At 35.8% G+C, this 14,743-nt stretch overlaps 1 protein-coding gene across 1 annotated transcript in view; it reads left to right on the top strand.

Moving 5' to 3' along the window:
* The window catches only part of WDR36 (WD repeat domain 36), a 28,905-nt gene extending 14,690 nt beyond the window's left edge, over positions 1-14,215 (top strand). The window contains exons 13-23 of the mRNA XM_085213306.1: positions 714-828; positions 1,999-2,164; positions 2,434-2,542; positions 3,247-3,326; positions 5,782-5,889; positions 7,511-7,608; positions 8,799-8,941; positions 9,541-9,657; positions 9,892-9,973; positions 12,112-12,299; positions 13,728-14,215. Coding sequence (XP_085069432.1) covers positions 714-828; positions 1,999-2,164; positions 2,434-2,542; positions 3,247-3,326; positions 5,782-5,889; positions 7,511-7,608; positions 8,799-8,941; positions 9,541-9,657; positions 9,892-9,973; positions 12,112-12,299; positions 13,728-13,877 — 1,356 coding nt within the window. The 3' untranslated portion in view covers positions 13,878-14,215. The remainder of the gene's footprint in view (positions 1-713; positions 829-1,998; positions 2,165-2,433; positions 2,543-3,246; positions 3,327-5,781; positions 5,890-7,510; positions 7,609-8,798; positions 8,942-9,540; positions 9,658-9,891; positions 9,974-12,111; positions 12,300-13,727) is intronic.
* The last annotated feature ends 528 nt before the right edge of the window (positions 14,216-14,743 follow it).

Below are 14,743 nucleotides of genomic sequence, written 5' to 3' on the forward strand. Positions count from 1 at the left end.
CTCTTTAAAATGCTTTGGAACTTGTGCTGGCCACAATGAAAGTCAAGCTGTCAATAAAATACACGCAGATGTTTGCTAAGGATTTATGAGTTTGCAATGCAAGTAGTTACGGTAGCACATACAATTCATTTGCTTTGCACCCAGACTACTTATTTATCTTACGTTTTGTTTTTATGACTTTATGCGTAGCAGTTAAGTGGTGGATGAGTTCAGCTGTAAATACCTACTTTCTCTTAATTAGATCTCTTTTGATAGAGATTAGACCATTGTTTCCCTGTTTCTTACAACTTAAAGTCTGTGAATTTATGCTCTTTTGGGCTGCGATTGCCAAGGCTGATGTTGAAGCAGTGGCAGCAGGTGTGCTTTGTCTTTATGGTAGTTACTGCGTTGCACTGTTCATATAGGTTTCTCATTTAGGCTGCAGCTTGGATGTTATTACGTATGACTTCTGCAAAAACAGGTGTCACTAAGTCATTATTTCATTATCTTTTATAGGCACGCACCATCTCATTTATTACTTGTTGGCAATTTGCTTCTTCTAAGAGATCTTAGAAAACCTCTACTTTTTCAAGAGGTTTATTCCACGCAGTTTTCTCTGAAGTTTAATAAAAACATACTAACATTCCTAATACATTTTGTTAACATTCCTAGCAGTTTTCCTGATTAGGCAATTTAAGAATTATTTTCATAGGCATTTTTATTCCCTTTGAAAGGCTGTTGATATTACCACATGTGGGAACTTTGCTGTAATTGGGATGTCAACAGGACAAGTGGATGTGTATAACATGCAGTCTGGCATTCACAGAGGGCGCTATGGCAGAGAAAGAGGTATGAATTTCTTAAAACTGAACCTTAACAGAATAGCAACAACTTTGAGTTCTGTCTAAGTAGTCTAGCACACCTTCTGAGTTGAATTTGGGAATCTGTTCTGTTTCTTTAAGTAACCTATGCTGTTATATTTTGTACTATAATCAGAAGTAATTTGGGTCCACTTATTCAGAGCATGATCCCTGCTGGTTTTGGTATGTATGTCTGTTTTGTTTTAGTCTGCACAGTTACCAAAATGTTTAGCATTAAAATAAGACACTGGGGTCATAGATATCTTTGAAATACTCACATCTCCAGTATTGGCTTCTTGTTAGCTAGATATGTCTCACAAAACATGAAATGTTCTCTCCTTAAAAATGAAAAAATACTTTACACAAGAAATAGAAATCCTAAGGATGGTATTCAAACATCTCCTTTTAACATTGCTTATGTAGATATCCCATGTCATGTATGTTTGCTGCTGCTTTGTAAATCTGAAATGTATATTAGTGACTTCATAGTCTGATGTTTTTGTTTATAGAAACAAAGAGGGAATCCCAATGAGTCCTCAAAGCTTGCTGGGTTTTCTGAAAGCTGTCTTGTTTAAGAAACCTGAAGTTATCTCTTATTATAGTGGGATGAAAAAGTAAACCCTAGACAGAGATTAAGAGAAAATTGGTGAGGAGTTATGCATTAGCTTTACACTGCAGTATCAAGTTCCTTGTGGAGGAAAAAAAAATAAAAAATAAAAACCCACCACCAAAGAACATACTTTGTGCAAGATCTGAAGCAGTAAATTTTGAGTAAGAGTAGTGGTCTCCATAAGTGATAGAAAAAAGATCTTCAAACTTAACATTAAAAAAAGCTCCCTGACTTAAAGCAGAAATTAAAGTTAATCTTCAGGTTCAACTATATGCACCTTTTGTTTTGTGATTTGAATTAAATTATGTTCTACCTGGGTGTTAACTTGAAAATGAGTTAATTTTGTATGTTTGGTTTCTGTACTGATTTTTTTTTTAAATAATGAAACTCAGCTGGTCTTGTCAGGTCATTTAGACTTTTTTGTCACATTTTACAGCTCATTTAGTGTAGCTAGGCTAGGCAAATTCATGCAGAACAGTGGTTAGCATTATGCTGATTTCTAAATTGTATTTAAATTCTGAGATAAAGCTCTTTTCTCTTGATTTCCAGCTCATGAGGGGTCTATTAGAGGGGTAGCAGTGGATGGATTAAACCAGTTGACAATCACAGCTGGAAGTGATGGATTAATTAAATTTTGGAAATTCAAAGCTAAAGATCTAGTTCACTCTACTGATCTTTCTTCTTCTCCAAGTGGAATTCTGCTTCACAGAGATAGGTAAGAATATAAAGCTGTTTTATATGCATATTGTTTGCTGTAGATATGAAATTCTAGGTGACAAATATTCTAATGGAGATTTCATTTTTGATGCTTGAAATACAACAGGCTGCTGGTTGTACAAATCATATTGCTCGACTGAAGAAGTGTGTTATCCTTTAACACACTTTAGATTAATTCATGATAAAAATATCCTGAAGTGAGGTTAGTAAGTTGTTTTCATTTACCTCTGAGTATTCACTGACATATATGTTATTTATTCTTGGCAGTGGCATTCTGGGAATTGCGTTTGATGACTTCAGCATTAGTGTTTTGGATATAGAAACCTGGAAGATTGTCAGGAAGTTCTCAGGACACCACGGACGTATTAATGACATGGTAATTTTTAATTCGTTTTCTGCAGTAAGTTACATATACATATACCTTATTCATTCTAAAGGCAGAATTTTCTTTGCAAATATTCAGTCACTGAGTATTTTATTCAGCAGTGAATGGTAAAACTGTAGTATAGCAGTTGTGGTGATGTTCATTTTCATGTTAAAATGTGTCCTGTTCAAATAGATGTGTCTTTTTAGGGTACCTTGGCATTTTATTATAACTTTACAAGAAGCTAATTTGAGACTTAGCAAAATAAAGCATCAGCAATAATGAAAATCAAGTTGAGGTGTAGAATTCAGCTAGTCTTTAAGTATACATATAGAAAAGATGAACCAGGTAAATACATGGTGTAAACAGATCTGAGATTATACAACACACTGATACTTCCTTATTTTATGATTTATGTAGTTGTGTTTTGCAGCGTTCACTAAGATACTCTGTTGTTAGTGTCTGATTTAATTCTTCATGTTAGGAAGTGAGTATTTGTTTTCTTCAATTTTATGCTACATCATTTAAAAGTGAGGTCCAAAATACTTTCACTTAAAGCCATACGGAAAACCTGTTGTGAAATAGTTTCTATTTTTGTTCTTTTCCCTATTTAATAAGGTGCTGTCAGTTTTGTTTTATGGCCAGATCATTTCATCATGATCTCTGAAAGTCATCTAAAACAGAGCTGTGGCATTAAATTGAGTATTTTCTTTTAGACTTTCAGTCCTGATGGTCGTTGGCTAATAACTTCATCAATGGACAGTACTATTAAGACTTGGGACCTTCCCTCTGGATGGTGAGTTAGTTGAAAAAGCTGTAGCAACACATGATGTGAACTCCTTTCTGTCTTCTGAGTGGCAAAAAACATTCTGGCTTGATTATCTGTCACCAAACTGTACTATCTGATATTCAGGGTTTTGTTAAGTTTTGTTGATGAGTGTGCAGCAAATACAGTAATATGCTGTTCATAGTCATCATGCCTAGCATCTGTAACAGGAAGCAGTCTATCTGCATGTCAGGAACCTGATGGACAAAAAGTGAACCACTATGTTATTTTCCCAACAAATGCTCAAGTAACTGAAATCACTTGTGAGGACCAGGTTTTGTGCCTTTTTCAGGGAATGCAGTATAACAGTGTCCTGAAGATCTGATTATGAAATTGGGAGTTTTCATGTAAGTGTGAAAAAGTATGAACATCTTTGTCCCAAAGCAATTATATAATCAAAATAGCAAGAGACTGCTTGAGGTAAATTACTTCCATTATGCTGAGGTATTAATCCAGTTTGTTTTTTGAACCAAAGCCTGTTCTTAATGAAATTCATTTTAAAAACATGTAAGTTTTACTTCAGAACTTCAAGAAATTCTGGTCAAGCAGAGATCTAGATACGACTTGACATTCCTGTTAGGTTTTTTTTTGGTTTGGTTGGTTGCTTGGTTGTTTTTTTGTTTGTTGTTGTTCGTTTGTTTCTTTTAGAATTATAAGAACATGTTTTCCTTTAGCTGTAGGCTGAGGAATTTATTGAAAAGGAGCAACAGCTCTTAATAAAAATCTTGAACTCAACCAGGGCATGATTGCTACAGCCCAGCATACCTCCAGTCTTACTGAGCTCATCTGCATTGGTGAACACCAGTTTCAGTAACATTTCTGTGGTTGGTCTATCTAACATCTGGACCAGGAGGTTGTCCTCAGTGGACTGCAGGATTGTTTGCAGATTTCCAGTTGCTTTCCTAGCTGATGTCCAGGTGGTTGAAATACCCCATCAGGATAAGAGCCTGCAAGCATGATGCTGCTTGTATCTGAGGCCAGAAGACTGTCAACAGGCTCCCTTGAATATGGTGGCCTGAGGTAGACCTTGACAACCAGATGTCCTTAATTTTTACCAACAAGCTTTCAGCCTGCTTGTGGCTGTTTCTCAGAGGTTATTCTTTGCCATCGGTCAGATATCAGGGGCAGCTCACCTGCCTATCTCTTCTAAAAGCTCATCACTTTCAATTGAAGTATTTCAGGTTTTTGGCTGATCTCACCATGTCTCTGTGACAGCAATTAGGTCATAGTTATCTAATTGCACTACAGCTCCTTCTTGTGCTTGTTTCCAGTGTGTGCACTGGTGTAGTGGCACTTTAGCTGGGGTATTGGCTGTGTTACATTCTTGGAGGAGTCCTCTTTGGAACAATTTTGAGTCTTCTCCATGCTGTTTCCTAAACTGAGTGTTCCCTGCCTCTTCCATCAGTCAGAAGTGCATCCTCTTCCCCCATAGACTCTAGTTCTGCTGATGAGTCCATCTAGTCTGCTGCCCAGAACACTTTTGTCCCACCTGGTCAGTTGCATCCTGTCTGACATCAGCATGCCCAGTCTCTCAAATGTGCAATTGAGATCATAGATCCCAAAGCCCTGAGCATGGCATCATCCACGCTGCCGTTAACCTGGTCTGTTCACATCCTTTTTCATGGGTCCAGGTGTCTATCAGTGAACACATTCGAGTACTTCTTGTAGTTTGAAGTAACTGAAAATTACATGGTGAAAAGTGATAAACCTTGCACTGAACATGAATTTGCATGGAAGTCTGCTAGGGTGTGTGTCATCCAGTAGTTGCAGCAATGGTTAGAACTCAAGAGTGACTTTTTGCAATAGTCACACACTTCAGAATATTTCAACTTCCTTCTTATGTGATTATTTTTTTTTTCATTTTTCTGCAATAGTAAAAGGAGTGATCAGGGAATGGTATAACATGCTGAAATTATGATAATGTCAAGAGAAAAGTGTTGCAGATGCTGCAGAAAGTTGTTCATTTTTTACTTTAGGGACATTATAGACCCCCAAGTTAACCAAGTGCATGTGAAGTATCTGTATAGAATGGAAGAATTAACAGCTAATGGCAGAGAACTAAAATACGAGTTCAGAGCAGTGTGGAGCTGCATGGAAGCAAGAAATCTATTGCCACTGGAAGTGCATTAGGCCTGAGGAGTTGAATGTGCACAGACAGTTCATCAGACTTTCCTCAAAGTGTCTTAGGAGGCAGAATAAATGTTCCAGCTGTATCTGATAACAAAGTTTTATAAATGTGAGTGGTTTGTTGCCCAGTGCCACTCATTCACTGGATTTATATGATGTATTTGAATACTTCTGTTATGCTAGTTTGCATATATGCTTATGGTGTCCTGCTTGCATTCAATCCTATTCGTGCTGTAATTTAGATACATACAGAACAAAAAGTTCATTTTGCTAAACATTTGTCTTTTCTCTCTTTTAGCCTCATAGATTGCTTTCTGCTAGACTCTCCAGCGGTGAGTCTTACTATGTCTCCCACAGGAGATTTTCTAGCTTCAGCCCATGTGGATGATCTTGGAATTTATTTGTGGTATGTAATATTTATTTCTGTAAACAATTTCAGGTGGGCTGGATGCTTTTAACCACCTTCATGGCAAACGTATGTTTGGCTTGCAAAGTATAATCTCAAGAGCTTTGTCATCTTTTCTTCTAAAAGACTGAGGTATTCTCTGCTGCTGTGAGCTGTAAATCTTTAAATCTCTTGTCGTTAATGTACTTACTCTGATAATGGAAAGATGTTTTTTTCTGTTTCTCTCTGTAAACAGTTCTGTAAACCATTTCTCTGAGTCTACTTTTTTCTTGATCTTTTGAAATATTATTGCTCATATAGTGTTACTAACTGAAGGGCTTTTATTAGTATACAAAATTGTCTGAGATTCCTCAAAGGAATTTATAAGGAATTATTAATTAAACTGTTTATTAAGTTGTGATTATTTGTTCATTAATGTTAGATCAGCACAAGTGAAAAATGGATCTTAGTTAAATTTGATATAAGTTGAAAGCAAATGACTGGCTAGGGTAGAATGGAAGTAACGCATTATTGGCTTTTTTGCTAGTTAGTTTTTGTTTTCCTGTTGCCAGATAGATGGATTAAAGGCTCACAGAATAGCTTGGATTGGAAAGAATCTTAAAGACTGTCCAGTTCCAACTCCCTGCCATGGGCGGCGTTGCCACCCAGTAGATGAGGCTTCACAGGACCTCATCCAGCCTGGTTTTGAACACCTTCCGGGATTGGCCACAACTTCTCCGGGCACCCTTTGTCAGTGCCTCTCTGCCCTCTGGTTAAAAAATTTTGTCCTGACATCTAATCTAAATCTCCCTTCTTTTAGTTTCAAGCCATTCCCCCTTGTCCCATTGCTATCAGACTAGGTTTAAAAGTCAGTCTCCCTCCTTCTTGTAAGCTCCTTTTAAATATTTGAGGTCTCCTCAGAGCGTCTCTTCTCCAGGGCGGTCTTTTTCATAGGAGAGTTGCACCAGCTTTTCTGATAAACTTTGTGGCCCTCCTCTGGACCCTTTCCTACAGCTCTGCATGCTGCTTTTGCTGTGGGCCCCAGGCCTGGATGCAGTATTCCACATGGGGTTACCTGAGGGGTGTTCCCTTGTTAGACCTTTCTGGAGGGGTGTTCCCTTGTTAGACCTTTCTGGAGGGGTGTTCCCTTGTTAGACCTTTCTGTGATTAAGTAAAAGAGGTTTGTTAAAGTAATTATAAAAGTTTTCTTATCTACCCTAGGCTTATAATGGCAAAAAGTCATATACCTTAATTGCTCATGTGTAGTTTCAAACCTCTAAAAAGTTTGTTACGAATGCCACTTGTAATTATTTGAAAGTAGGATGAATCATTTATATTTGCATAATACTTTGTACCTACTAAGTGCAAGCAAGATTTTTAGGTAATTTTGCCATTGGAAATAAATACAGAAATTAGCACTGATTGAAGTGAGATTAATTCATTTTGCTGTATGAAGTCTTCGGCAATACTACTTTAGCATAACTTTTCTAATTCAGACTTTTTGACAGTATATATCATTGCATTTCATGTTTATCTCTTTAGAGAAACTTGCTGTTTAGTTAGAGTGCAGTGAGATTCTGTCTGAATTAATTGTTCCCATTCACATGAAAATTGATTTTAAAATGTCTATTTTATTTTTTAGGTCCAACCGTTCTTTATATTCACTTGTCTCTTTACGGCCCCTTCCAGCAGACTATGAACCTTCTGTGGTAACACTCCCCGGCACCTGCCCTCTGCAAGGTGACCTTCAGACAAAAGATTATTTTCTATCTGATACTGATTTTCAAATAGAAGACATTTTTTATTTCCTTGGTGAAAACTTGATGTCTTATTATTCTATTTCTGAATTTCTATTTATTCTACCATTTCTAGCAGACTTCGGCCTACTCCTTGTGCTCTAGTATTTACTGAAATGTCTGTTTATTTTTCTGCTTTTGAACATACAGAATTAGATTCTGATTGCCTTCACCGGTTCAAGTAGGTTTTGTGGATAATAAGAATGCTTGTGCTATTTGATTGCTTTCTTTAAACCAAATTACCTTAAGTACCTTACAGTATGACCTCTATCACAGGTGCTTGAAGTAAATATTTCTGTTTAGCATTTGGGACAGGGTCTCTGCTTGTTCCTTTCCCCTCCAGCTTTTGTGCCATGGTACTTTCAGTGCTGTGTGTTGTCACATGTGCTGGAAGACTGGCTTTTGTTCACCTTCCACATTCCTGTATTGAATTCCCAGTGGAAGAACAGCTTAAACTGCATTATAATTATATTTAGTACCAACAACTGTGCATCTTAAGGCCTCTAGATGGAGATCTTGTATGATAAGTTTTAGCAGTTCTTGTAAGGTGAAGTGCATACGTTTTGATCTCCAGCTGGAGGAGAGACACACCTAGTAATTGACTGCTTAAAAGAACAAGTAACCTGCTCTGTTGATCTCTTAATTAGGCACGTTTTCTTTCCAGATACCTAAACTAGGGAGACAGGATTTCCTTCCATAGGTGTTCATGTTTTAATCCTATCAATTGATTCTGGCAGAATGCTTGAATTCACTTCTTTATTCAACCAATGTAAGGCTTCTGTTCAGATGCTCAAAACTTAGAATGTTCTTGTGTTGTGATTTTAGGCTTTTCTGGGACATTCATGGATTCAGCTGTGTAGTATTATGCAAAAAGAAAACAGAAAGTGAAGCTGTTTGCTTTGCAAGCTTATCTTTGCAGTCTTGTCTATTAAATTCTACGTTTTAGGCACAATTATTATAATTTATTATTTCACTGAATTGATAGAAGTTTGCTACTGGAGCTTGTCAGGTATTTATTATGCTAAGAGACATATCTGCAACACACATTTTTTTTTAATAGCAAAATAAATAATCGTTTTATTTATAATAATTAAGAAGTTATATATGTTCATAAAAAATATTTGTTCTTGAAAGATGTGGATGTTGCAGAAAGTGAAGACAAATGTGATGAGATGATAGAATACGACTCACCAGAGCAACTGGGAGAACAGCTGATAACTCTATCCTTACTACCTGAATCAAGATGGAAAAATCTCCTCAGTCTTGATGTTATCAAGGTAATATTATTAGGTACACCGTTGTTTATCTACTGTAGTATCTGTTTCTGAAGAAGCAGGTAAAATAAAGGCTGTTTGTTCTGTAACCAGTCTCTGAGGAGAACTATTTAGTAACTTCTGCCATCATGGTTTGTGCAACATGCAAAATAACTGCCTGAAGCAAGGTATTTCTTTTTTAGTGCATCTTGTGAGTGTCCATAAATCTGTTCTGAGTGCCTCCAGGCCACTGGCAGTCATTCCTATAAACAGAAAAAGAGGGAATAAATAAAAAAAATACTAGCATACAGCTGGATAGTTTGTCTTTGACCTATGAGCTGCATTTATCTGTTCACAGGACTTGATCTCACTTTTTAGGTATTGTTCTGGATTTTGCAGTAGAAGATTACAAAAGACTTCTAATCACAGTTTCTAGGATTTGAGGAAGAGGTTGTTCTAAATAATCTATATTCAGTTCTTACTTAACAGTAAAGTATTTTTCTGTATATTTCCTTTTCAGTTCTAATAGTTTTTGTGATATTCTAAAAATAAATTTCTTGACGATGAAAATTCCCACTTGTTCCTACTGTGACCACAGCTTTATTGAAATATTTTATTAACAGAAAAAAAATAAACCAAGAGAACCACCAAAAGTTCCCAAGTCAGCTCCTTTCTTCATCCCAACAGTTCCTGGTCTTATTCCCCGATATGCTGCTCCAGAGCAAGATAATGATACACAGGTAAAAAAAAAAAAAAAAAAAGATTACAGTAATGCTTATCTAGTGTATTTTTACAATAAAATCTTAAAGCTTTTTTAATCCTAACTGAAATTTTGCTATAGACTTCGTCAATTTTAATGTATTTACATGAATGCTTCTTTTCTGTAAGTCTTTACCATGTCAGGAAAAGAGTATAACTGAGATGTAAATATGTCTACATTTTTATGTATATTTACTTACTCTTTCATGATTTAGTCAAAGGTAGTAAACATTGGAGTACTGGCACAGAAATCTGATTTCTACGTTCATCTGGAAGAAGCCCTGAGCACTAATGAGTGTAAGTTAAGAAATTTCACTAATGTGTAGAAGCTAGTGATATTTTGGCATGTTTCATTTCAAATGCCAGAATTGCAATATATGTAGGAAAATGCACTTAGTACAGTAGCAAATGCAAAAAGAATGGTTTGACAGATGTAAAGCTGAGAAACATATCCAATCTTGACCAAAGATCAAGCTGGCTGGCAGCATGAGCCAAATTGGCTAAAAACTGCTTAGAGAAAGCAGGTAATTTTCTTAAGATTGTTAGACGTTCTTGGATGTTGTTGTGATGCTGTCATCCAGAAAATATGCTCTTTATTATTTGGAAGGGAATGATCTGATAAGGAATAATCTGACGGTTCACTGAAACATGAGAACTCTGATTTGCTTAGCAAATTCTGCTTGCAAACACTACTTCTCTGAATTTTCAGCAAACTTACTTTTTAACTGACATAATTGACAAAATCTGTTGGATTTTTTTTATTTTTTTAACATTCTTGAAATTTGTTCACTTAAGATTCTGGTGAGAATGAACATAGCTGCTGTTTTCCTTGTTGATACAGTACTGCTACAGAATCACTGAAATTTGGATTTTTGGCAGTGTAACTGACCTGGAAATTTAAATGGACAGCTACTGAAACCTTGTCTATGGAGCAGTTCTGAAGAGCTTAGAACATGTTATGTGTAGACTTTATTTTGCCCATGTATCACAAGCAAGTTGTGGTTTTATTCTGTCTTTTATTCTGTATGTCATTTGAGAGTATTCTATTAAGCTGTTTTAGAACTGCCTTAAGAAGAGTAGAACGTGAGTTGAAAATATAAAAAGCAAATTAAACAACTTCTGGCTGTCTGCACCAGGAAACAAGCGTACTCCATGATGCATTGCAGTAGTGATCCCCTGGGCTGCCCTCAGGCTGTATCATCTCTTCTGAAACGACAGTGTGCTGCAGGGTTTGTGCTGTAATCCTAGTCCAGGGAGCCTGTTGGTCCACCCCAATACTCTGCTGGTGTGTAAAATGATTCAGTGCTTGGTATTTGACAAGCACCTCTTCTAAAGACAGTAGGCCTGCAAATAAGTAGTGGTACATTAGAAGCCTAATTTAATTCCTAATTTAACATTGAAATAGAGGCAGGGTTTTGCACTGCGGAGCAGGACTGTAGAACATCATTTTAATTGGACACATTTTCCATATTGTATGTATACTAATTTCACAGTGTATTCTATGCTTGGATTTTCAATCTCTTGCAGCACAAAAATGAGTTAATGCATCCCTTTAGCACTGTTAATATCACACCTTTACTTTAGCTAATTATCTTCACAGCAATTAAATATTCATGCATAGAAATAAATTTAAACCAACTAAGAAATACTAGCTAAGACCTGAAACTAGTAGTTACAATGATATGAGAGTATAAGAAACTGCTTTTCTTAGTAACCTCAGAAACTGAAATATTAATCAGCTGACAGCATTAAAAATTTTGCTACCAAAAGCTGTGTTTGCATCCATGTATGCTTTTATTTCTGTATTTCTAAAACAGTTCTCAGAGAACAGGTTTGATTGCAGTAATTATGAGGAAGAACATATATGAAGAGCAGAAAAGAGTTTCTTGTAAAGTTTGCATATTTCTATTACAGAGAAGTTTTCCCCCTCTGCCCCAGAAGAGCAGAAGAAATTTCCTTAACAAGGAATAATCCCCTTAAGTGTACCAGGTTATGTTTTACTTTGCTTAATGTCAATAGCAGCAAACACTAAAGATTGCTAGAGACTGTAGTAATTGGTTTCTTTCTTCTAGGATATATTTGCCGTAATGGCTTGGAATACAAGTTCAAATAAAACAGTCTTAGCTAGTTGATCAGAGACGTACTTTATCTAAAAACACAGAAGTTAAATGAAATTTATGGAAAGTTATTAATTGTATTTGTCAAGGTGGACTTAGAAAAAAATGCAGTTTCCTTATTAGAAGTGTATTTTTCAGAGACGTGATGAGTTAGAGGCATGATGACGTTTTGTGGAAAGCAAGAATGGTAAGGAAACATTAGAAATTTGAGCTTTTGCTTTATGACTATGTATCAAATGTTTTGAATTGGAGTGGATGGATTCCTGAGATTCTTTTCTGCAGAAGTTAATGATGATGGATTGCTCTATGTTTTGACAGATACAGCTCCACTTAATTTGTTGAAAGACTTGGGACCATCTAATATTGAGATCGAACTGAGGAGTTTGGCCCCTGAGGGTGGTGGTTCCCTAGAAGTGATGCTAAGCTTCTTAAGAATGATTGGGATGATGCTGAACAAGAAGTACAACTTTGAACTTGCTCAAGCTTACCTTGCACTATTTTTAAAGGTAACGATATTCTTCTAAAAGTTTATGTTACTCCTGAATAAATGGTCGAGAGAAAGGACACAAAATCTGTGTGAATTCTCTTGGGGATGGTTTTAAAAAGACTTACCAAATGTTTTTTTTACTGGTTACTGGTTTTTACTGGTTATTGGTACTCTGTTATTTGTTCCACGTATTTCATTTTTTGTAACAGAGATAATTTCTTAATGGTTGTTCATTTTTAAGCTAAGATTTTCTGTATTTTAGTAAATCAGTGCACAGTGTTTGGGAAAGTAAAATGAACATTTTACTGCACTTACCCATTGAGATTGGAAGTCCGACTTTACGTTGTCAGTGGTCTGCCTTTCTTCTGTCAACTGTTAAGGCTTCACAGAACTGAAAAATTATTCCCAGAGGTGTGGAAGTTAGAAAATTACCATGATAAAATGCAATAGTGCCTACTCAAACGGTTCTGTAGAGAATTGAAACCTTTCTGATACTACTGTACTCTCTTACCTACTGTGTGAAGCTGTGGGAAAGCAATTAATTACAGCTTAATGGGAAAGTTGTTAAAGCATTCAGGTATGTGGTAGTATCTATTTAACAACACATTTCTTAATTATTTCAGGATTTTATTTTATGGCAGACAAATAGGTGTGCATATTTTTTGTCTCTTTCTTCTTCTGGTCTTAAGTGGAATGCACAGGGTTATGTCAACAAGAGCAAATGCTACAAGCTAATATAACTAAATCTGTGGAGTGAAACACTTCAAAATACAAATTCCTCCTGCACTAAATGCACAACAATGTATTTTGTTATAGATTCTAGAGAAGACAGCTCAGAGCTTATCAAAACTCCTAGATTTATGCTGTAGCTGAAAAAATTACTCTTCCATCCATTAAATGTTACCACTTAATAATACAGTGACTTTATACATGATTGAAATACTGTTTTTCTTTTTGCTTTACCGAGGTTATTATCTATAAGGAAAACACTTAATATAAGGAAAAAACATCTCCCATATCTTTAGGAGTATGCTGACATGATTCTTCTTGCTTTATTCAATACAGATAATTGAAATTATAATCATGATTGATCTCAGAGCATCTCTTTCATGTTTCTAAACTGAACAAGAGTTTATGATGCAGATTTTGGAAAGAGGAAAAAGTTGCCCTCTAGAGCAGTGTGTGATTAGGATAGATTCAGCAGCATTAGTACATCTAGTAAGATGTTTTGCTGCCTTATCCTAGCTACTGAATATTTGGGAGGAAAATAGCTTCTGAAGGACTAGCAAAAAAAAAAAAAGAGGTGGGATTAAATTGATCGAATTAATTGAAAAACAGTCTACATTCAATTCCAATACTTTGCTTTCAGTAATGTAACTGAAGAAGCTGGTATTCTGAATTAGTTCTGTGTTAATTTTACTAACTGCTGCTTATTTTTATTTTTCAGTTACATCTTAAGATTATTTCATCAGAGCCAAGCCTACTGGAAGAAATATCTAGACTGTCAACGCAACTTGAGGAGACCTGGATTCATTTGCGTACTCTTTTCAATCAGAGTCTATGTGTGCTAACATATATGAGAAGTGCTTTGCTATAAAGTATTTAAGAGTTTTGACTACATAAAAATTTCCTCAGAAAAATAGTACAACTTTTTGCCAAAGTTACTGAATTCCAAGATTTATACTGGAAGTTCTGATGCTGTATTTTGTATGTCTGTCTGGAACGGAGTGTATTAGAACATAAGTAATATGCAAATGCTCCCTGAACTCTTGACAGCTTGGGCTGTACCCCCTGCCCTGGGGAGCCTGTCCTATGCCTATCACCCTCTGATGAAGAACCTTTTTCTAACCCCCCACTGATGTCCCCAGTGAAGTTCCATGTCATTCTCAAAGAAGAAATGATTTAAAATAAAGAAATGGGAGTATATTTTCTGTATGAGAGTCCGTAATATTTATTATGCTTAATAAGTCAATACCATTAATGCAAAATTAAAGAGCATTTTAATCATTAGCCAGTTCTAAATATTGGTATAAAACAAAGGAGTACAAAAATTGAATTCTTCTGAAATCAGAGTACGTTTACATAAACCTTGTAAATGTTTTTGTTGCATATTGCTAAGCTATATTTACTAAGCAGAAGTTTCTGGCTATCACAAATGATGGAAATTGGTGGGAAAGCGGGGAAAAAACATGCCAAGTTTCTCAGTCTAATTTTGTAGTATCAAGTTCTGATGATCTCTTAAGGAGATCAAAAATTACAGAAATAAAAGCCTTGAGTTATGAGGGGTGGTTTTTTTTGTTGTTTTTTTTTTTTTTTACTTAAATCAGAAACTGTTTTAGTGAATTGGTATTTAGGTTTAAGACAGTAGTGTTTGGAAATTTTCTTTAAACTTTAAGCTTTAGTGCTTGAGAATAGGGGGGTGGGGAAAGGTAAAGAGAGTATATTGGACTGCGTGGATTTGAT

Source organism: Meleagris gallopavo, chromosome Z, assembly GCF_905368555.1.
Source record: "Meleagris gallopavo chromosome Z, MGAL_WU_HG_1.1, whole genome shotgun sequence".
NCBI lineage: Eukaryota > Metazoa > Chordata > Aves > Galliformes > Phasianidae > Meleagris > Meleagris gallopavo.